Below are 21,474 nucleotides of genomic sequence, written 5' to 3'. Positions count from 1 at the left end.
CTATCGCAGCCCCTCGTGAGTGTCCCGCCAGTTGCACTTAGGCTGTCCCATATCGCAGCCCCTCGGGAGTGTCCCGCCAGTTGCACTTATGCTGTCCCCTATCGCAGCCCTCGGGAGTGTCCCGCCAGTTGCACTTATGCTGTCCCCTATCGCAGCCCTCGGGAGTGTCCCGCCAGTTGCACTTATGATGTTGCTCCCTATCACCGCCCACGTGTGAGTGTCCTGCACGAGCCACTTATGATGTAATGCTCCATATCACATCCTCCCAGTGGGTGTCCTGCATCAGCACCCGGTGAAATCAACCAGCTTCCTCAGGCTCCTCCCCAGGGAGGCCTCCACTCCCCCTCCCACGCTCACTGGCGGACGCTTCCCCCTGTAGATGGGCGCTTCGTCCTTTCTTTCTTTTTTGTCCAGTTTAAGCGTCGCCGACAACAAGGCCGAGGGGTTATTAAAAAGAGCGGTCATCCGGCCATCTCTTTTGGGCCAAGCCGAACACTTTACCAAGGGATTCTTGGGACTTCGGAGGGGAGACACGATGTGAAAGGAGCAACCGGGTAACAAGCACCCCGGGGGGCGGTCCCTTCGGTCACAGATCTCACAGACGAACAGAAGCCACAAAGGAGAACGAGGGCTCCCTTCCTCTACGGACACCCGACGCAGGATGGACGCGTCTCTGAACAGGGGCTGCCTGAGCCGGGCCCGCCCAGGGATTCGCAAGGAGCCCTGCCGGGCGCGCTTCCCCTCCGCGCCCTCCTCCGAGCCCCGCACCGGGGGCTCGGCACGTGCCGCCGCTTCCGGGCCCGCGGTCCGCCCCACCAGGGGGCAGCCGAGAGGCCGAACGCCCAGCCGAAGCCGGGAGCCGCCCGCTAGTCAGCTAAGCACGTGTCAGGGGGCGGGACCGAGGCCGGGGGCGGGGCAGGAGCGGGCACACGGGATGATGGCGGCCGCAGCCGGGGACGCGCGTTCGGTGCTGGTGTACGGAGGTCGGGGCGCGCTGGGCGCCAAGTGCGTGCAGGCCTTTCGGGCCCGCAACTGGGTGAGCGCCCGGGACGCGCCGGGGCCCGCGGGACCGGCGGAGGGCGGGGCGGGGGGGCGAAATCGGTTGTCTCTGGGCACGTCCACACCCCCGGCACTCGGTGCTCGCGCGCTCGCTCCCCGTCCTCCCTCAGCTCCGGTGTGGGTACGGGAGACTGAAGCCGGGGGAAAGGGGGGGCGAGCCTTACAGAGCGACTCCTGAGGCCCGCGGGTGACTCCCGCCCCTGCCCCCCGACAGACCGCGCTCCGCGGGGCTCCTGGGGAAAAGGAGACCTTAGAGGGGCCCGGAGCCCCTCCCCCCGCGGTTTCCCTGGTGTCAGATAAGGGGGCCACGTGATCCCCCCCTTCTGCTTACTAATTAACTAGATGGATGAGTAGAAACCCTTCCCCTTCCCCTCCTTACTCCCCTCCCTCCTTCCCTCCCCATTCCCTTCCCCACTCTCTTCCCCTCCTTCCCCTCCCTCCTTTTCCCCGCTAGGACAGAGAAGGGAGGCTCCCGTCAGGCCAGTGCCAGGGTCCTCGGGTGACTGACGCCCTTGTCCGTCGGGGGCTCCGGGTGCAGCCGGCCCGGCCTGACGCGCGGCTTTGCTGTAGTGCCCGAGGCCCGGTCTTGTCTGAAAATGGGCCGGAACTCTGGGAGCCTGGGCCACCCCCCCTTCCAGCCCCCCCCACCTGGGACATCCTCTCCCCTCCCTTCCAGCCCCCCCCACCTGGGCCATCCCCTCCCCCGCTTCCAGCCCCCCCCACCTGGGACATCCCCTCCCCCCCTCTTCCAGCCCCCCCCACCTGGGACATCCTCTCCCCTCCCTTCCAGCCCCCCCCACCTGGGCCATCCCCTCCCCCCTTCCAGCCCCCCCCACCTGGGACGGAGGCCTTTCATCCCTGGGGGCCCGGCGCCCCTCCCGGACCCGCCCATCCCTCGTTTTCTGTTGGGCTTGAACTGTCCCTTAACGTTTCTTCTGTTTACAGTCCAAAGATCGTTTTATTTAGCGGAGTAAACAGAAGCGAGATAAAATCCCCAGGGGCGCTTCTGGCCGACCAGTAAACATGTATTAAGCGCTTACTGTGTGCCGGGCGCCATCCTGAGGTACCGAAGGCGCTCCCGGGGCCCTTTGTTGGCTCCCTTCCTTTCCCGTATAATTGTGTACAACCCGGAGTGGTCTATTCATGGCTGCCACGTTAGCCCGAAGCTGGGGCTCCGGGACGGGTTTTTGATGAGTAAAGACAGCGCGGAGTGCCCAGTACAGAGCGCAGTTTCCCCGTTCTCTCCTACAGTTAAGAACCTAAGTAGATGCTGGTGATGGACCCATCCGGACGCCCATTTAGTGCCATGGAAAGGAGGAGGGCCGGACCCCCGGGGGCTGGGGAGGGGCCGGCGGCGGCCTCTGAGCCGGCTCTCTGGGTGACCCCGGGGGCTGGGCCGTCACTACCGCCGCCCCCACCGTTTTGGGGTCTGCTTTTTCCAAACTGGGGACATTTGCTCCTTTTCAGCCTATGGGACCCCATCCCCCCCAGTAGTTGGGAAGGCCCCGGTTCAGGTTCTCCTCAGACCCGTCACTAGTCCTCACCCGGCTTCAGGAGCGTAGCGGGTGTGGGAGAAGCGGCCTGGGCTGGGAGAAGCCGGCCCGGGGCTGGGAGAAGCCGGCCTGGGCGTGGGAGAAGCCGGCCTGGGGTGGGAGAAGTGGCCTGGTCTGGGAGAAGCCGGCCCGGGGCTGGGAGAAGCCGGCCCGGGGCTGGGAGAAGCCGGCCCGGGGGTGGGAGAAGCCGGCCCGGGGGTGGGAGAAGCCGGCCTGGGGTGGGAGAAGTGGCCTGGTCTGGGAGAAGCCGGCCTGGGCTGGGAGAAGCCGGCCTGGGCGTGGGAGAAGCGGCCTGGGCTGGGAGAAGCCGGCCTGGGGTGGGAGAAGCGGCCCGGGGCTGGGAGAAGCCGGCCTGGGGTGGGAGAAGCGGCCTGGGCGTCCCTTCCAAGCAGCCCCCATGCAGGGAGCAGCCGAGGTCTCGGCCTTTGCTCCGGAAGGGACGGGCAGAGGGCTCCTTCGGGGAGAACTAGCCTCGGGGTAAGGCCGGAGAGCCTGCAGCGGTGAGGGCTCCTCTCACTCTCTGACCGCCCCTGCAGGGAATGAGGCCCCGGAGCCAGCGGGGAGAGGGCGGAGGGCGTCTCAGCGCCCTGGCCGGGGTCCCCCACCTGAAAGCCTGGGATGGCAAATCCCCCTGGTCCTGGGGCCTCCTGGGCACCCGTCTCATAGAGAGCGAGCCCTGCCTCCTTGCTCAGTCCCCCGTCTTCTTGTTCCCCCAGTGGGTCGCCAGTATCGACGTGGTGGAGAATGAGGAAGCCAGTGCCAGCGTGGTGGTCAAAATGACCGACTCCTTCACCGAGCAGGCTGACCAGGTGAGCCCGAAAGCCTTCTGGGAAAAGAGAGAGCAGTTATTAGGCTCCACAGGGGTGAGAACGTGCCAGGCTTATGGCTCTCCTGGGAATGACCAGGGCGGTGGTAGCTGATACTCATGGCGGCTTTACAGGCCGTCCCTTCTCCCTTGGATCCTCTGGTAGCACTGTGGAGCGGGCGAGACCCCCGAGCCGCGGGCGAGACCCCCGAGCCGCAGCTGCTCCTGGTCTGGGCCGGTGAGGGGCTCTGGAGGAGACGGCGCCGGGCCCCTTCTGGAAAGAGGTTGGGATTTGGTGGGTAGAGATGAGGAGGGGGCCAGACATGAGTGAGAACTCCTCCCTGAAATGCAACTGGGATTTTGAGTGAAAACCACTGTTTTTATGGGGAAGGCGAGGAGAAAAAGAGTGTGACCCCCGTCATCGCCTGCCCCAGCTCTTCAGCTTTCCAGATAGCCAAGGGAGCAGGAACTTGGACTTTATTTTGTTTTTCTCTCTGCCTCTGAGAGAGATTTTGGTCTGAGTAGGGACGGAATCATCCATTGGGGAGGGAAACGCGCCCAGTAGGTGGCAGTGAGTGGATGGCAGAGCCGCAGGCTTGGGGGCCCAGCAAGACCCCATGGGATTTCCCACCATGGGATTTCCCACCGTGGGATTTCTCATCATGGGATTTCCCGCCACGGGTTTTCAGTGATTGCCACCCGTGGCCCAGGCCCAGCCGTTGGCAGCTGGTTCTGGGCCCAGATGCAAGGGAGGGGGGGGGGAGCATGCCGAGGGGCTCTGCATCTAGGGCAGGTAGGGATAAAATGGGCAGGCGGGAGCCCAGGGAGATGGGAGGAGGAAGGGAGGCTGCAAAGCCCGGGCTGCGGTGCGCTGATTCAGTCCAGGAGACGGGCAGACTTCAGCAAATGGGGGGGAAGGTGCCGCAGGGGCTCCCAACAGGCCTCGGGAGGCGTGGCTGCCAACATCCCGGGGGTTCCAAACAAGGGGATTTTGTCCTGGGATCGGAGTGGAAAGTGTGGGGCGGCCGAGGGCACACTCCCAATGTGTCCCCTCGTTTTCACCTGCTGTAGGCTTAAGGCCCTCATTTGTAAAGTGACATACACTGACTGAGCACTAAGGTCTCCTTTCAACTCAAATAGAATAAAAAAGCGGTCGGCATATATAGAGCGCTTTACAGATTGAAGGCGTGCTGTACAAATGCTGCCCTCTTTCATCTGCACAAAACCCCTGAGGGTGGCTACTGTTATCTCCATTTTACAGTTAAGGATACTGAGGCAGACGAGTAAAGCCTGCTTAATTCTCTGGCTTTTTGAGGAGTGCTGCCATTAATGTATTAGTTCTCTGAGATCCACAAAGTTTCATCCTAGGCTATTTGTTTTTCAGTCCATTTTTAGTTTTCATTTTTATTAATTTTTTCAATTTTTCCTTTTTTTCTGTCAGTCTGTTTGATCGTTAGAAATTTGTTAACAGTGTTTGATTTTTCCAAATACATGTAAAGGTAGTTTTCCATGTTCACCTTTGCAAAACCTTGTGTTGCACATTTTTCTCTGTCTCTTCTCCCTTTTCCCTTCCCCAAAAGAACAAACAATCCAATAGAGATTAAACATGGGCCATATTTCTAAATGTATTTCCATTTTCCACGCTGTACACACACCAAAAAAATAAAAAAATCAAGAAGAAACCCCCCCAACAAAAAAGGATAAAAACCCTGAAGTAAAACAACAAATAAAGGTGAAAATACTCTGCTTTGATCCACATTCAGTCTCCCTAGTTCTCCCTCTGGAAGCGGATGGCTCTTTCCCCACTGCTCTGCCAGGAATTGCCTGATCATTAGAAATTGATTAAAATAAATTAAAAGGCCCCAGGAGCTTGGGTCAGTAGAAGCCCATTCCGATTTAGTCCTTTGATGGTAGTCATGTCTAAGTTGGGGGACGGAGAGGAAGAAAAAAAAAAGAAATTTACACAATCACTGTGTTGTGAATTGGAACGGAAGAGCAAGTTGTGCACGGTGAATTTGCAGTTTCTTAAAAACCACTTTTCATTGTACTGTGTTATGCTTGTTTTATTCCACAAATTAAAAATAAAAAAATCTTTAAAAAACCAGCTTAACTCCCCACTTTGTTTCCTCTGTTGAAGGTGACTGCTGACGTTGGGAAGCTTTTGGGTGATAAGAAAGTGGACGCGATTCTCTGCGTGGCTGGAGGCTGGGCAGGAGGCAGTGCCAAAGCCAAATGTAAGCCTTTTTCTTCTGCACGAGTCATCCCCCCATTTGTTCCACAGAGCGTGCTTCCATGTGCCAGGCACTGGGAGGGAGTCAGTGAGGGCCCTCAGGGAACCTGGTTTGGGGGGGAGGTGCCTCCGGGGGCCGCCCAGAGGGAATGGCCAGAGGCTCGGGCTCCGCACCCTGGCGAGCAGATGGGCCTGGAGCGGTCCTTCAGCAGACGGGCATCCTGGCGGCGTTCTGCGCGGAGAGCCCGGGGGCCTCCCTGCTCGCTGCCCGGTGGCTTAAGAAGCCACGCGTTAGCCCCTTCATTTGGTTCCGTGTTTTCTGGTCACATTTCACCCTGGGCACGAAGGGCCCACCAGAGGCTTCCGGTCATCACTTTCCCTTGTGCGTGATGGCACGTGGGCAGTGGGAAGCAGGGTTTGCGCCCCTCTTCCCCTCCCATTGGGCAGCACCCACAGACAGCGTAAGTCTGGGAGAGCCTCTAGAGGGAAGGCGCCTGCAGACTGACCAGGACCGGAAAGCTGCTCTGCTGACCCCGTCGTCCTGTTGTGGGCGGGCTTTAATTCCTCCTGGGCTTGAGCCTGGTGTTCCCTCAGGGCCTAATTCAGGGGATGATCAAGAGACAGACTCCCTCCTGGCCCAGGACGGCTAGCGCTCACGCTTGTGTGAGGTGGCTCGGGGCGCAGTTGGTCATTGGGCAGACGCCTTTCCTCGGAATGGGTCACTAACCATTTTGTAAATGTTCTTTTTAGCCCCCTCAGACCTCTGGCCTCGGCTCTTGTGCTGTGTAACCCCTTGGTAACGGGCGTGTTGGTCTTGTGTCTTTATCTCCAACATTCAGTACATCTTGGCTGCCCCTAGTGTGCCCTTAGTAAACCTTGCTTTCTCTCTCTGTTCGTTCCTTTCGTTCCTTCCTCCTTCCCTCCCTCTTTCCTTCCCTCTCTCCCTCCCTCTTTCCTTCCCTCTCTCCCTCCCTCCCTCCCTTCCTTCCTTCCTTCCTTCCTTCTTTCCTTCTTTCCCCACTTTGTCTATTCTTCCCTTTCTTCCTCCCAGTGACTCCCTCCTACCTGTCTTCCAAAGCAGACTTTTTTTTGTTATAGCTTTTTATTTACAAATTATGTGCATGAGTAATTTTACAGCATTGACAATTGCCAAACTTTTTGTTCCAATTTTTTCCCCTCTTTCCCCGCACCTTCTTCCCTATCTAGATGGTAGAATGACCAATACATGTTAAATATGTTAAAGTATAAATTAAATACACATGTCCAAACTGTTATTTTGCTGTATAAAAAGAATTGGACTCTGAAATATTGTACAATTAGCTTGTGAAGGAAAAAAATAAATAAAAGTGCAGGTGGGCAAAAATATAGGGATTGGGAATTCAGTGTAATGGTTCTCAGTCATCTCCCAAGTTCTTTCGCTGGGCGTAGCTGGTTCAGTTCATTATTGCTCCATTGGAACTGATTTGGTTCAACTCATTGCTGAAGATGGCCATGTCCATCAGAATTGATCATCATATAGTATTGTTAGTGAAGGTGTATAATAATCTCCTGGTCCTGCTCGTTTCACTCAGCATCAGTTCATCAGTTTGTGTAAGTCTCTCCAGGCCTTTCTAAAATCATCCTGTTGGTCATTTCTTTTTTTTTTTTTTTTAAATTTTTTATTTAATAATTACTTTATATTGACACTCATTTCTGTTCCGATTTTTTTTCCCCCTCCCTCCCTCCACCCCCTCCCCTAGATGGCAAGCAGTCCTTTATATGTTGGATATGTTGCAGTATATCCTAGATACAATATATGTTTGCAGAACCGAACAGTTCTCTTGTTGCTTAGGGAGAATTGGATTCAGAAGGTATAAATAACCCGGGAAGAAAAACAAAAATGCAGATAGTTTACATTCGTTTCCCAGTGTTCTTTCTTTGGGTGTAGCTGCTTTTGTCTGTCATTTATCAATTGAAACTCAGGTCTCTTTGTCAAAGAAATCCACTTCCATCAAAATATGTCCTCATACAACATCGTTGTCGAAGTGTATAATGATCTCCTGGTTCTGCTCATTTCACTTAGCATCAGTTCATGTAAGTCTCGCCAGTCCTCTCTGTATTCATCCTGTTGGTCATTTCTTACAGAACAATAATATTCCATAACATTCATATACCACAGTTTACCCAGCCATTCTCCCATTGATGGGCATCCATTCAGTTTCCAGCTTCTAGCCACTACAAACAGGGCTGCCACAAACATTTTGGCACATACAGGTCCCTTTCCCTTCTTTAGTATCTCTTTGGGGTATAAGCCCAGTAGAAACACTGCTGGATCAAAGGATATGCACAGTTTGATCACTTTTTGAGCATAGTTCCAAATCGCTCTCCAGAATGGCTGGATGTGTTCACATTTCCACCAACAATGTATCAGTGTCCCTGTTTTCCCACATCCCCTCCAACATTCCGCATTATCTTTCCCTGTCATTCTAGCCAATCTGACAGGTGTGTAGTGGTATCTCAGAGTTGTCTTAATTTACATTTTTCTGATTAATAATGACTTGGAGCATCTTTTCATATGGCTAGAAATAGTTTTAATTTCTTCATCTGAGAATTGTCTGTTCATATCCTTTGACCATTTTTCAATTGGAGAATGGCTTGATTTCTTATAAATTAGAGTCAATTCTCTAAATATTTCGGAAATGAGGCCTTTATCAGAACCTTTGACTGTAAAAATGTTTTCCCAGTTTATTGCTTCCCTTCTGATCTTGAGCAGACTTTTAAAAAAAATAAACAAACATGAAAACAGATCCACACATCAATGAAATCTTAAGACATGGACCCTTTTCCTCCCTGAGGAGTTGTGCCGGGCTCCGGAGAGGCCGACGGCTGCTTTTCCTTCCCTCCTGTGCACACCATTGGTCGTTGCCATGCTCAGTTCTAAGTGTATTCATTTGCACCAATAAGAACTCCCTTTCTAAAGCTTTTTGTGGTTTACACAGCACGTGTGTAAGGTTTGTGGGGCAGTGCAGAAGTCTGCTGGTGCTCTGAGCACTGTCCTGAATCTGGACGGTCCCCAAGGGAGCCCGGGTTGGGAGCCTGTTGCAGATCTCCGGGGAAGTCCATCTGAGCTCCCCTGCCCGCCTGGAGTCACGGGAGGCTGCCCCAGAACAGTGACCCTAGCTGACCGGCACACACTGGTTCCCGGCCCGGCCAGCTCTTGCTTGGACTCTGCCCCGCTCCTGGCGGCGTGGCTGCTTAGGCCCCACCACGAAGGCAGAGGGGTGGCCAGGGACCATGTAACTCTGGCCTTTGATCTCTGTCCCCGACTGTCTGTATCTATTGTTCAGCCGTGTCTGACTCCCTGTGACCCCGCTGGGGACTTCCTTGGCAGAGATGTTCTGACTGACCTTGAGGCAGGCAGGGGGAAGTGACAGGCCCAGGTCTCACAGCTCATATGTGTCTAAGGCCAGATTTGAACCCAGGAAGCTGAGTCTGGGTTCTCCAGATTGGCCCTGTGGCATCCCCAGCTGCCCCTTCCTGCTCTGTGAGCTAGCAGAGGGTGCTCGGGGGAGGGCATCAAAGCCCTGGGGCCATCCCTGACCGTGGGGCATCTGGAGCAGAGGCCGTTTTAGAATTGAGGGGAGCCCAGGTGCACCCCACTCATATGGCTGAGAGCTGGACCTTGTGCCACTTCTTGTCACCCCCTTTTGTTAGCAACGGCAGGCCATTGTAGACGGCCCAAAAAGAATCCATTTCTGTGGGAGCCATTTCTGGAGCAGTAATGGCTTTGGCCAGTCAGAGGTGGGAACCTCTCCTTCCCCTTCGTTCCTCCCACCCGGTTGGGCCTTGGGCTTGAGGTCTCCACAGCGGGACTGCCCTCTGCCCCACTCTCCCTTCACCCCCTGCTTCATGACCCACTTTTCAGGCTTATGGGCCCAGGCAAAGGAGCTGGCAGGTCCTCCCTGGTGCCCCTCTCACCCACCCCCCAGAAGGGATCCACAGGTGAGGGAGGGGATTTAACAGTGCCCCAGACCTGGGCTTCATTTTCTCACCGGAGAAGACTTGAGTTACTGGGTGAAAGGGGGAGGTTGGCTGGGATTCCAGGACTTCCCCCCAAACCAATTCTTCTGAAAAACGAATCTGGGCACTAGTTGAATATGTTTCCGTATGTAAAATTAGTATATAACATATAACTGATATGTTGTAATATATCAATGTGTATAATAGATAGTAGTTTCAGAAATAAGAGATAAAATTCCCAGGGAGCCCAGGTCTCCCTTGGCCATCGTTAACGATAGCATCGTCAGTGTGATGTGACCGGCTGTGAGAGACTTGGGGCTCCAGTCAGGACGATGATCCAGGACGATCCAGAGAGAAACCTGGGGAACTCGGGATGTAGCTCGAGGCCGACTTTTTAGAAAAGTCGTCCTTTTTTGTGAGTTTTCTTTTGCAACATGTTAGTATGAAAATGCTTGTCACAGTTTCCCGAGAGCCATCGATATTTTTGCTTGCCTCCCATGGTGTGGGGAAGAGGCAGGAGGGAAAGACTTTGGAACTCAAAATATAAAAAAAGGTCAAAAAGTTTTTACTTGTAACTGGGAAATATCTCATGAAATAAAACCATATTAAAAATAAGAATAATCCTAACATAAAATCTGACCTTCACGAAGCACTCTTTAAGGTTGCCAGCATTCTTCTAGATTTCCTTTGGTCTGTGAGCCAAGCCGGTACGGGGAGGGGGAGGTCTGCCTTGTGCCGTCCCCTGGGACCCTCGTCTCCCGCGAGCCTCGTCCCCTGCCCCGTCCCATGGGGCTGGGCCTAGGACTGTTCCTTCCGGTTCTGGGTTCCCTGTCTCCTTCCTTATCCTTCACCTTGTGCTCATGCTGTGAGAGCACACACCCTCGTTCTGTTTGCTTTACTCTGTGTCACTTTTAAGTTGTAGGATACCGATGTAGAAGTGAAGAAGACCGGGAGCTACCTATGGCAAGTCCCTCACCTTACAGAAGGGGAAGTTGAGGCCCAGGGCAGTTTTGGGGGTCCTTGCCGGAGGCCATGCAGATGCCCCAGGTCAGGGGTGGTCCTGGAGCCTAGGACCTTCCCATCCATCTAGGTCAGATGCTTCTGCTGTGCTCTGTGTCACATGCAAACCTTTCTTCATCTCTGAACTCCTCCTTTTCCTGCTTCTTTGTAGCTTGGGGAGAGTTCATGGTACTGAGACCACACTTTTGGTCCGACCGTTGGGGCTCTGCCCAGGACCTTCCTTTCTATTCTGAAGCCCCTTTAGGTCAAAGGGTGTGGACTTCCTTAGTTATTTTTCATGTGTAATCCCAGACTGTTTGCCAGAATTCTCCGTCTAACCTGTAGTGGATTAACTTGACCAATCAAATCTTAGATTGTTTTTCAATCTATTGAATAAAAAATGACTTGATATTTAAACTGGTTCTTTCAGGGCCCAAGAATTAGAATAAATGTGGAATTACAATCTTGACTTCCCTTTTATAGAAGAATTTAAAGCTGGCATTAAAAGCCCGGCCATAAAAAGTTATGACTGTGTAAAAGTCCAATTTAATGACTAGATGGGGATATTCTTACAGATTTTTATAATAGGTTTAAGCTTTATTAGACACATCGGGTCTTAGGAATACAGTATTCTTCCATAAAATAGAACAATTTTTGTATTTAAGCCAGTTCAGCAAAGTATAATAATTTAATGGTTGAAGATTTCCCACTTAATTTTAAAAAATAACATTTCTCGAAAGAAACTATATTATTGCAAGAAGGACAAAAGACTGAAGCCGCTTGTCTGGCGGGGGAGAAGAAACAGTTTGGCATCAATCCTGAGTCTCTCGATTCCCATTTTGGCTGGAGTTTGAACAGAAAGGGGACTGAGGCTTCAGAGTGAGGAGAGCACAGGGGCAGAGGCTTCAGATGGCGTGAGGGAAGCATTGGTTCAGTCGTTGGCCCAGATGGGGGCCTTCATCCTGCCCCAGTTAGACGGTCGGTTGAGCCACATCCCCAGTTTTGCTGCAGGAGGAGGCCGGGAACGAGAGCTCTGACCCCTAGCCCGGATTCTCCTCCCAAGGGAACGTGGCTGACTTTTTATACTTGACAATCCTTCAGCTGAAGACAGTTAGCATGTCCTCTTCGGTCTCTGGGATGAAGATCACAATTCTTGCAGCTAATAATCCTCGCAGGCCGTGAGCTAGAGGCCCTAACCCTCCCGGCAGCCCCCGTTCCTGCCCTCGTTCCTCAGATGTGACGCTGAGAGTCGGGACCCTGGTATCGGGTCACTCATTGGGGAGGTACTGGCCCCAGTGGCCGGTGGGATTAACCCTGTGGTTTTTTATCCCCTCCAGCTCTCTATAAAAACTGTGACTTAATGTGGAAGCAGAGCATGTGGACCTCCACCATCTCTAGTCATCTTGCAACCAAGCACCTCAAGGATGGAGGCCTCCTGACGCTGGCCGGGGCAAAGGCGGCTTTAGATGGCACTCCGGGTAAGTGGAGCCGCGGTAGTGCCCGCAGGCGCTTGGGTGGGCACGGGATCGTGGGAAGTGTTTCTGACCCTGACAGACCCCAGTCGCTTCGGATTTCCCTTCAGTGTTCTTTGTGGATCTCTCCCTGAGTGTTTCTAAACTCTTTTTGAATTTGTTTTCCTCTTTATGTGGTAATATATTGAATTAATTACTCAATTAATGGAGAAAACACTTTATTTTATAATAACCCCTTTTTCTGGTTTCAAGGGCAATCGACTTTTCCCGTTCTGGAATTCGGTGTCCAGGTTGGCCAGAGGAAGTGTCTCTGGTGCCGTCTCCCCCCGTTTTTGCCGCCACTTTTCAGTTTCTCGAGGCTGTTTTTCCCGCTCCCTCCGTCCAGCCAAAGCCCCGGTGCTTCACAGCTTGGCCCCCAAACCGCCTTTCTCTTTGCCTCTCCCATGGCCACGCCGACCGGACTCTCGCTGCTGGGAAGGGGGGGGTGCGTTTCTGAGGGACCTGAGACCTCCTCATCTTTCCTAAGTGACCCCTTATTGCGAGGGTTCATGGAGATCACAGAGCGATGATCGCAGGTAGAGAAGGTCACAGGTCATCTGGCAAGGCCAGTGAGACTTGGGGAGAGTGAGTGTCAGGTGGGTTGGTGAGAACGCGGATCCTCCTTCCCCCAGAACAAGGCAGCTGCCGCTTGGTGACCATAAACTTTTCCTTACACAGAGAACGTGGGAGGAAACTGAACTTAGGTTAGTTTTTTAAGGTGTACAGAAGTAATGAAAGTGCCCTGTGGGACGTTGGTCCAATTTTGGCCAAGCTCTGTTTTCCCCCTTTTACTCTCCTTTCCTTCTCCCTCTCTTCTCTCGCCTCCCCCCCTTTTCTTCTCCGTCTCCCTCCTTTCCCCTTCCCCTTCCCTCTAGTCTTCCCCTGTGAAGACCGCGTTAGCCCCCTGGAGATCTAAGAATCTTTAGTGCCGGCTAAGCGACTGGGAGGGAAGAGGGTCCTGGGACTTTGGGGGACGGCGCCGGCCTGGGGTCAGGAGGTCAGATATGGCTCCGAGCCCCCCGGCCGCCACTTCTCGGTGCCTCGGGCTCCTTGTGTGTCCGCTCGGGGCAACGAGCGCACCCTAAGTAGTCCGGACATCGGCTGTCCTGGTTGCCGGCCTGTCCCCCAGGTTTCTCACAGTGAAGCAAGACCTCCGCCCCGGGCTGAGCTGCCGGGACCCAGCCCCAAGGACTGGACAGTACGTTGTACGTGACCTCGTAGTAACCGAGTTACGGATTTCCTCGGTGTCCAAGGTGCCCCCGGGCACAGGGTCGGCATCAGCGAGAAGCTCTGCCCCAGCCTGGGGGGCTCGCTGCCGTGCGCTCTGGGGGGGTCTGCAGCAGGCACTCACCAGCAGGCCCGTTTCTCTCCCATCTCCCCAGGAATGATCGGCTACGGCATGGCTAAGGGGGCCGTCCACCAGCTGTGCCAGAGCCTGGCTGGGGAGAACAGCGGCATGCCCCCGGCGTCGGCCGCCATCGCCGTGCTTCCGTGAGTGAGCGCCCAGGGGCCGAGGGGTGGGGGCCGCCTCTGAGGGGCCAGGGGCTGGGGGCCGTCTCTGAGGGGCCGGGGGGTGGGGGCCGTCTCTGAGGGGCGGGGGGTGGGGGCCGTCTCTGAGGGGTGGGGGGTGGGGGCCGCCTCTGAGGGGCTGAGGGGCTGGGGGCAGTCTCTGAGGGGCTGGGGGGTGGGGGCCGTCTCTGAGGGGCCGGGGGGTGGAGGCTGCCTCTGAGGGGCTGGGGGGTGGGGGCCGCCTGGGGAGTGGGGGCTGCCTCTGAGGGGCCGGGGGGTGGGGGCCGCCTCTGAGGGGCTGGGGGCTGGGGGCCGTCTCTGAGGGGCTAGGTACAAACTCCTCAGCTGGAAGCAGCTTTCTAGCCAGAGTGTCTTGGGGATTAGCGCACAGGGAGGTCACCCTGAGGGGCCCTTGGAGGAGGAGGCGTTGGGAGCCTTGGTCTTCCCATCTGTGGTATGGGGGGGGCCTCTGCCTCTGACCACGGACGCCCGGTCCGTGTCACAAGACGCTGATTTGCCCCCCTCGGCCTCTTCCTCCACTCGCTCTCTGGCCTTTCCTGAGCGCGACACCCTGAGCCGGCCATCGGCAGCCATTGCGGGGGTGTCGGTGTGGACCGGCCCCTTCTTAGTCTGGTCGTGGGAGCTGCTCCTTGGGCAAGGCCCGCTGGCCTGGGCTGAGCTGATGTGGGGGTGGGGAGATTCTCTGTTGCTTCAGGCCAGAATGAAAATAAGCTTCCACACGCTCTTTGTTCTTTTTGGTCTGGCACACAGTGGGCACTTAATAAGTGTTGATGAGACAGTCACCCAGTATTTATTAGGCACTTTCTATTTGCAAGGGCTGTGCTAAGCTCTGGGGGCAAAGATGAGGCGGGAACCAACTTTACTTTTTTTGGGAGAAAATTGCATGTCTGCAGATGAGCTCATTTCGGGGAGGGGGGGCAGAGCTAGGAGGGCCTCCTGCGGATGGGCTGGCACCCGACCCGGGCCTCCACATGTAGGTCGGGACTGCAGCCCACAGAAACCCTTCCCCAAGACGTGGCCTTCTCTTTCCCATCCGCAGAGTCACCCTGGACACGCCGATGAACAGGAAGTCGATGCCCGACGCGGATTTTGGTTCCTGGACGCCATTGGAGTTTCTTGTGGAGTAAGTGCCGGGGTGGGAGTGGGGTGGGGGGGTGGCTCCTGCCCCAAGAACCGAAGGCTCCTGGGAAGTGGGAATGCCCGGGGGCAAGGTGGGGTGGGGGGAAGGCTGAGGGAGGGGGCAGGCGCTTCAGCTCTGAGATGCTCAGTGAAAAGGAGCCTTTAGAGGGACTTTTTTCCAGCGTTGCTCTCACTTCTCTTTCTACTGAAGTGACTCAGTCCAGGCCCCCATTGGGCCCCTTCTCAAGCCTTTGGGCAGCGCTTCGGTGGCTGCTTTAATGGAGGGCAGCGTGGCGGGGAGCTGGGGGGGGGGCCCAGAGATGAGGAGCCCGCGGCCTGGCTTGGAAGGGCCTGGCAGTGGTGCTCCTGCCCGTGCTGAGCGCCTCACGACACCTGCGAGGATGCAGCCTGTGCCTGGGCACCCCCAAGGTGGAAGTGCCCGAGGCTGCTCCTGGGCTCTGGGTTCTGGGGCCGCCCTCGGTCCCCTCCCCCTCCCCTCCCCTCCCCCTCCGACCTCCACAACCCCTCCGAGGATACCCTAGCCACCATCTTCTCCGGGCTTCCTTGCCGCCTCTTTCCCATTGGTCCCATAGGGACGGGGCTGCCTGGGGGGCTTCACTCTCAGCTGGTGGCAGGTTCAGAAGCACCGATGGGGCGGTCACTCCCAGTGCCCCCCGCTGAGCATTAGCCCCTCCCCCGGGCCTTCCTGGGGGACAGCTGTGAGGGCCGCATGTGGAGCCCCAAGTTCTAACTTGTTTGTAAAGTTGTCTTCTCCTCACTTCCTGTGCAGGACGAGGGCTTTAGAGCTGGAAGGGGCCTTGTTGGCCGCGGGACCCTCCCACCCTGTGGGGGAGACCTCAAGGCCCAGGCGGCAGAGCCAGGCCCGGCTGTTCTAGGGATTTGGAGCCGCAGGTTTGGGACGCGCTCAGTGGTAGTTAGCACGTTGCCCTGTTGGTCCCCGGTGTCGTGGGCCTTGTGAGATGGTCTCGTCTGGGGAATGGAGGGAAGGCCTTGGACCCCAAAGCTGTCCAGCCTGGGGGTCTCCGTGCCCCCAAGAGACCCTCCAAGATGGCCAGTTAGAGACGAGTTAACTGGTCTGCTCTGGTGGGCAACATCCCGGAGGCCTCGGAGCCCATTTTTTCGTCCATTTATGTGTGTGTAACTTGTAAAAAACTTTGCTTTGCAACAAACAGGACCTTTCACAACTGGATCACGGGACAGAACCGGCCCAGCTCAGGAAGCCTCATCCAGGTGGTGACCACCGGAGGGAAGACCGAGCTGACGCCGGCTTACTTCTGAGGGTCGCCTGGAACGAGCCTGGCGCCCGCGTGGCCGGCCCACGGCCCCACGTTCCCAGCCAATCTGTGACCCCCCTTAACGGCGCCAGGTAGAGCACTACTTCCCACCCACCTCACGTGTTTCCGTCTCCTTTTCAAAAGTATCGGGCGTTCGCTGGAAATGAGTGCAGGAGGCGTATGAGGGTGAAGACCCCCAAGGGGCGGAGCTGGGAGGGCTCAGCTGGGGCCGCGGTCTTGGGGATCCCCCGGCTGCCCTGCTCGGAGCGGGGGCCGGGGCTCTCCTGGGTGGTTGTCGCAGTCGCTCCTCGACTGCCTGAGCGATAGGTGGGCTTTGGTGGGTTCTGGTTATTTGTTTTTAATTGTCAAGGTAGCGTCTGAATCCAGGATTCGTCACGGGAGTAATTGGTGCAGTCCTGACTTAATTGCCTTAATGTCCACGACAATGTTGGAGGGGGCGACTCTCGGCCGATTGTCCGCAGTGTTCCGGGGGCTTCCCGGCTCCCCTGGGGGGAGGGATGGTGGTGAAGGAAGTTGGAGGGGGGCATCATGGGCGAGTTTGGGCCTTAATTTCTGCTGCTGAGTTCATAATTTTGAACATTTGAGTCAAGACGGAAGCCGAGCGTGCGGACGGCCCGGTCTCCGAGCGGCCGGAGGGAGATTTGGGGCTTTCGGGGCGCCCCGGGAGCTGCTTCCGGGAGAGCGCGGCGCGGCGACAGCTTTTCTAATTGAGCAGTCAGGCGCGTGTCCTCTTTGTCCTTTACTTTTTGATGTTATATAATTAACTTAAAATAAATAGAGACTTGGCCCACCAGATGGATGGCTTTGTTTGATTTTGGCTTTGGTATCGATCTGCTCTTTATTCTGATAGAAGCACGGGTTTCATTTGTTTAATTTTAGTAACTTACTGGTTTTTTCCTTTTCTTTTCTTTTTTAACATCATGCTCATTTCTCTCTTCTCTTTCTTCTAATAATAACTCCTCCTACGGGCTAGGCACTTTACAGATGTTGTCTTATTTGACGCTCACCCTGATCCTGGGAGGTAAGGTACAATTGTTCCCATTTTACAGATGAGGAAGCGGAGGCAACCAGCCGTTAAGTGCTCAGGGTTGCACACCTACTAAGTGTCTGAGGTAAAGTTTGCACTCGGGTCTTCCCGATGGTGGACGCGACGCTCTGTGCACTGTGGCGCCTTCTCTGGCGATTAAGGTGGGACGTTTCACCGCCTTATTTTCTGGGGCCGTGACGGCAGGCTTCTACTGGGCTCATAATATGGAGGTCTGTTCCCTCTCAGACGGCTACTTCTTTTAGAAGCCCTTGGACAAGCACGTTTTCTTGATTCCGTGATTCAGGGACCATCTGAGCCGAATTCTCAGCTAGACAAAAGTCCCCATCACAGAACTCCTGAGGAGGGGTCCTCTGGTCTGGCTTTTGAAGACTTCCAGTGAAAGGAAAGACCCCTCCCCATTGGGGACTCCTGAGGTCCAGGGAATTGCCCAGGGTGTGAGTGGGCTGGGCTTCTGGCTCCCCTGCCTTGAACGCCCTGCCTGGGCCTCTTAACCAGCCCCTGCCTCTTCACCCGCTTCCAGGGTTTTCCATTCCCCCGGCCCAGCCAGTCTCTGCTAGTGAGCCCCCTTTCCTTAATCTGCTCTCCTCAGCCGGGCGCCAGGCCCGACGGGGCGCCCAAGGTGGGGCCCGGGGCTCAGCCTCCTTTGGAAGGTATCTCGGCTTCCCTTACTTGGGGGTGGGATTGGTGATCTCAGAGGCCACGGCCTGCGAGCCGAAGGAAGCCGCACCTGACCTTGCCCCGGAAGGTGTCGGATGCCCTCCAGGTGAAGCGCTCCGTCCTGCTGGCAACTCAGGCCTTGACTGGCCCCACAGCCCCTGTTTGGGGCCAAAGGTGGTCCCCCGGTGCCTTCCTTCAAAGGGGGTGGAAGCCGGGCTTGGCTCACTTGGCCCTGCACAGTCCCCATGGCTCCTGCCTCCAGGATGGGGTCCTGATCTCTCTGGCCCCTGGCCCCAGATGGCTCCGGAGGGGAAAGGGAGGCCGGTGACCTTGCCCAATTCACTCCAGGCCAATTCACTGGGTGGTCACGGTGTCCCCTCCCTCTTTCCCTGGTCCTCTTGGAGAACGAAGGACAACCAGCAAGAACCCATTGGACTGTAAGCCCCTTGCGGCCGGGGGCTCCTTTTTATTCTCTGGGTCCCTATGCTCTACAGTGGCACTTAGCCAAGGCCTATTGGATTGGATGAGGAGGGGCTGCAGCCTGCCTGCCTGCTTCTCCGGGCCTGGCTTGGTGAGATCCGCTCCTCACAGGGTGCCGTGTCCCCCCGAGGGTGCCCTTTGGGAGGGGAATGGGACTTCCCTTATAGTCAGTTCTGTTCGTTCTAAAAAACATGAAAGGTAAAAACTCTTCCTCAAAAAAAAACACAGTAGTTTTCAAAAATTTATAGCTTTTTATTTACAAAACGTGCCTGGGTCATTTTTCAACATTGACCCTTGCAAAACCTTCTGTCCCAACTTTTCTTTTCCTTCTCCCACCCTCTCCCCTAGGTGGCAGGCAGTCCCATACCTGTTAAATATGAATACAGTGATTTTTAATAGATTTAATTTGTTCTTTTTGGTTCAGAATTTCCCTATTTCTCCTTAATCTGAGATACGCTCATAACCTCTGCCCACTGCCCCCTCCATGAACATGCAGATACAGCCCAAGCCCCACGGTGTTTTGCGCCAAATTAGAGAAATCCCCAGTTAAGATGATGGCTGTTATTCTGTGTGGCGTTAGACCGAAGTCACACACTGGAGATACCCAGTCAGTGAATTATCTCCGGAGAAATGCAGCTCCGAGGGAAAAGGGCATTCGGCATACAGAGCTCCCCATTGCAGGTGCCCCCTCCCAGTAACAACTGCGGTCACTTAGGAGGGCAGAGGGCCGGGGGTTTGGGGAACATTCTCCCAGGAGCCCGAGGCCCACGTGGCCGGTATCACCCCTTGTTTTAGATGAGGACCCGGGCCAGAGAAGTGTCTCTTCCCCATGTTTCCTCCACTGCTCAAATGTCACTTTGTGAGTTAAGAGGGAGGAACAGGAGCTGAAAGATTGTAGAGATCTCGGGGCTGGAGAGGAGGGGGGGGGCTGCCCTTGGCTGCCCACGTGATGGTGGAAGCTGGTAAAATCGAAGGGAACGGACCAGCGTCCTGCCGGCCGTGAGCAGCAGAACCGGCGGTCGACCTTGGGCTCGGACTGCTGGGGGCAGAAGGATTTAGACGTTGGGGTCTGCTGGTCCTTTCGGTCCGGCTCAGCGGCCATTAGGCCGGGGAGCTCTCGGGGATGGGCAGATAATGTGCTTCCCGGCCACTTTAAATAGCTGCTCACACGGCGTATTTTGCGTCTCATTATGGCTTATGGGTTTTAGGAGTGGGTCAGGTAGCTTCTAAGTCTTCTCAGGCCCCCACCAACCTGTTTTATTAGTCAGCCATAGAATTTCCTTTGCATAACAAAAAATTGTCATGTAAATAAATATTTCCCCTCCAGTAAACTTAGAGCTATTTCCCCCCAAATAGAATTTGTGGGCAGAATGGACATATGTAAAAATTCCGTATGGGATGTCTACCCAGAGGACACCTGGGAAAGGGACTCACCTGGAGGGAACACGCGTGGCCAAAGCCCAGATGAGCGGACTGTGACTCGGCGCAAAGCTGTGGATGTCCGGGCCGGCCGGCTGAGCTTGCGAGCTGCTCCTCTGACACGGCCACGAGAGCAGCCCACCGCGTCTTGTGGCTCTGCAGCTTCCGGTCACGGCTTCGGGTCAGCAGGCGGCGTTACTGGACGTAGCTTGTTTTATAACACTGCCTACTTTATTCTGTTGCCGCCTTACGAGCACCACCACAGGGATCACACACCCATTTCACAGATGAAGCTCTACAAGGCTGAATGATTTGACTCTGGCCACACAGTTCTTCGGTGTCAGAGACAAGATTCAAACTCGGATTTTGTGTGTCCTCGTTCTGTATTCTCTGCAGCATATAGTTCTGTAGCGTTCTTGTCTCTCTTCTGTCTCTCTTCTCTCTGTCTCTGTGTCTGTGTCTGTCTCTGTGTGTGTTTATTTTGCCTCACCATCAACTACTTTGCTAGTGGTCTTTTCTGCTGAGGTCCTGGGAGCCGTGATGCTCGAGGGCGGATGGTGGTGAGATCCGGAGAATGGCCTTTTGGGACTGGCCGGCTACCATGGGCTGGGCAGGTTTGCGCCCACTCCCCTCCGGCTCCCCAGACCAGAACTCTTCCCGAATAGGATTTGTGAGCAGTCAGTGCCGGGTCCCCAGCCCCCGGTGCCGTGCTTGCACACAGGCAGTGCTTGATAAATGCCTTGTTTCTACATGTGTAACGTACACACAAAACCACCTTGTTACGTGTGCTCATTAGGGCTGACGGCACGCGCATAAGACTTAGATTTGTCAGTGCACGCGATCAGGCTTCATGGGCTCATCAGCAATACAAGTGATCCCCGGGCAGCCGCCAACCGGATCCCCAAAGGTCCAGATGTCAGATTCTCTGGCTTCTGCTCCAGGAAAGCTCCTCCTCCGCTTGGTCAGAGGTGATGTGTATCTCCCACCAAGGTGGTTTTCTAGAAAGCTGTCAGTGACCACTGCTTTTAACTGGGATGCTCAGTTTTTCCAAGATTGGGAAAGTAGCCGTCCGACTTAGTGGTGACCCAGGGACAGAACGACGGCTGGGGCCTCCCCTGGGTTTTTACAGTTCTGGCCAGTGATGGTTACAAGTTACATCTGAGTTCCGATTGGCTATTGATGACCTAACCTTATGATGAAAAGGGACACTGGCAGTCACAGCTTGACTTTAAAGATCTCTAGCAATTGTGTGTTACTGCATTTAAGACGAGTGTATATCATTAACCGATATTTCTCAGCTTTTGGGGGGAACACGTGCATGTCAACACGTCACGAGTGATTGTTTACCAGATTTGGGGATACCCTCAAGGGTCGTTACCGAGCCGGGCCCAAGTGGTGATCTGAGAGAAAAACAATTGATAGAACAACTAGTTACAATAGAGCAGCGCGAAACAAAATGGAGTTGCTCCTGCTAAATTAGCTTCCTCATTTCCACCACATTGTCGTCATCGTCCTATGCAGATCTTAACGGTAAAGCCCTGCTCCAGCACTTAAAGTTAAGGTGACTCTCAGACCCGGCCCCATTGAGCATGGAGCCTCGGGGCCTTTCCATCGGGCCAATGGGTCTTTTTGAAAATGGGCAGTTTGATCTTTCAGAGCCTGTAAAATGAGGCAAATCTACTTGCCCCACCGGAGTCTTAGTTGTCGGGAGATGGGTGCTTTGTAAACCGAAGCACAATCTGCCAGAAG

At 55.2% G+C, this 21,474-nt stretch overlaps 1 protein-coding gene across 1 annotated transcript; it reads left to right on the top strand.

The window, feature by feature from the left end:
* Positions 1–566: 566 nt before the first annotated feature.
* QDPR (quinoid dihydropteridine reductase) lies at positions 567–16,914 on the top strand. Its single transcript, XM_051964309.1, has 7 exons — positions 567–1,036; positions 3,329–3,421; positions 5,555–5,651; positions 11,983–12,123; positions 13,539–13,647; positions 14,726–14,809; positions 15,999–16,914. Exons 1-7 carry the CDS (start codon positions 662–664, stop codon positions 16,102–16,104), a joined length of 1,005 nt encoding a protein of 334 aa, XP_051820269.1. The 5' UTR covers positions 567–661; the 3' UTR covers positions 16,105–16,914.
* The last annotated feature ends 4,560 nt before the right edge of the window (positions 16,915–21,474 follow it).

The sequence above is a fragment of the Antechinus flavipes genome, chromosome 6 (genome assembly GCF_016432865.1).
Source record: "Antechinus flavipes isolate AdamAnt ecotype Samford, QLD, Australia chromosome 6, AdamAnt_v2, whole genome shotgun sequence".
Taxonomy (NCBI): Eukaryota; Metazoa; Chordata; class Mammalia; order Dasyuromorphia; family Dasyuridae; genus Antechinus; species Antechinus flavipes.
This window is presented reverse-complemented; position numbering and strand designations above follow the sequence as displayed.

What these genes read in the sequence shown, in the direction of transcription:
- QDPR (XM_051964309.1), top strand. Translation starts at nt 662, where the DNA reads ATGGACGCGTCTCTGAACAGGGGCTGCCTGAGCCGGGCCCGCCCAGGG. An exon ending in CCTTTCGGGCCCGCAACTGG is followed by an intron (nt 1,037 to 3,328) that starts GTGAGCGCCCGG and finishes TTGTTCCCCCAG; the next exon opens with TGGGTCGCCAGTATCGACGT. An exon ending in CCATTGGAGTTTCTTGTGGA is followed by an intron (nt 14,810 to 15,998) that starts GTAAGTGCCGGG and finishes TGCAACAAACAG; the next exon opens with GACCTTTCACAACTGGATCA.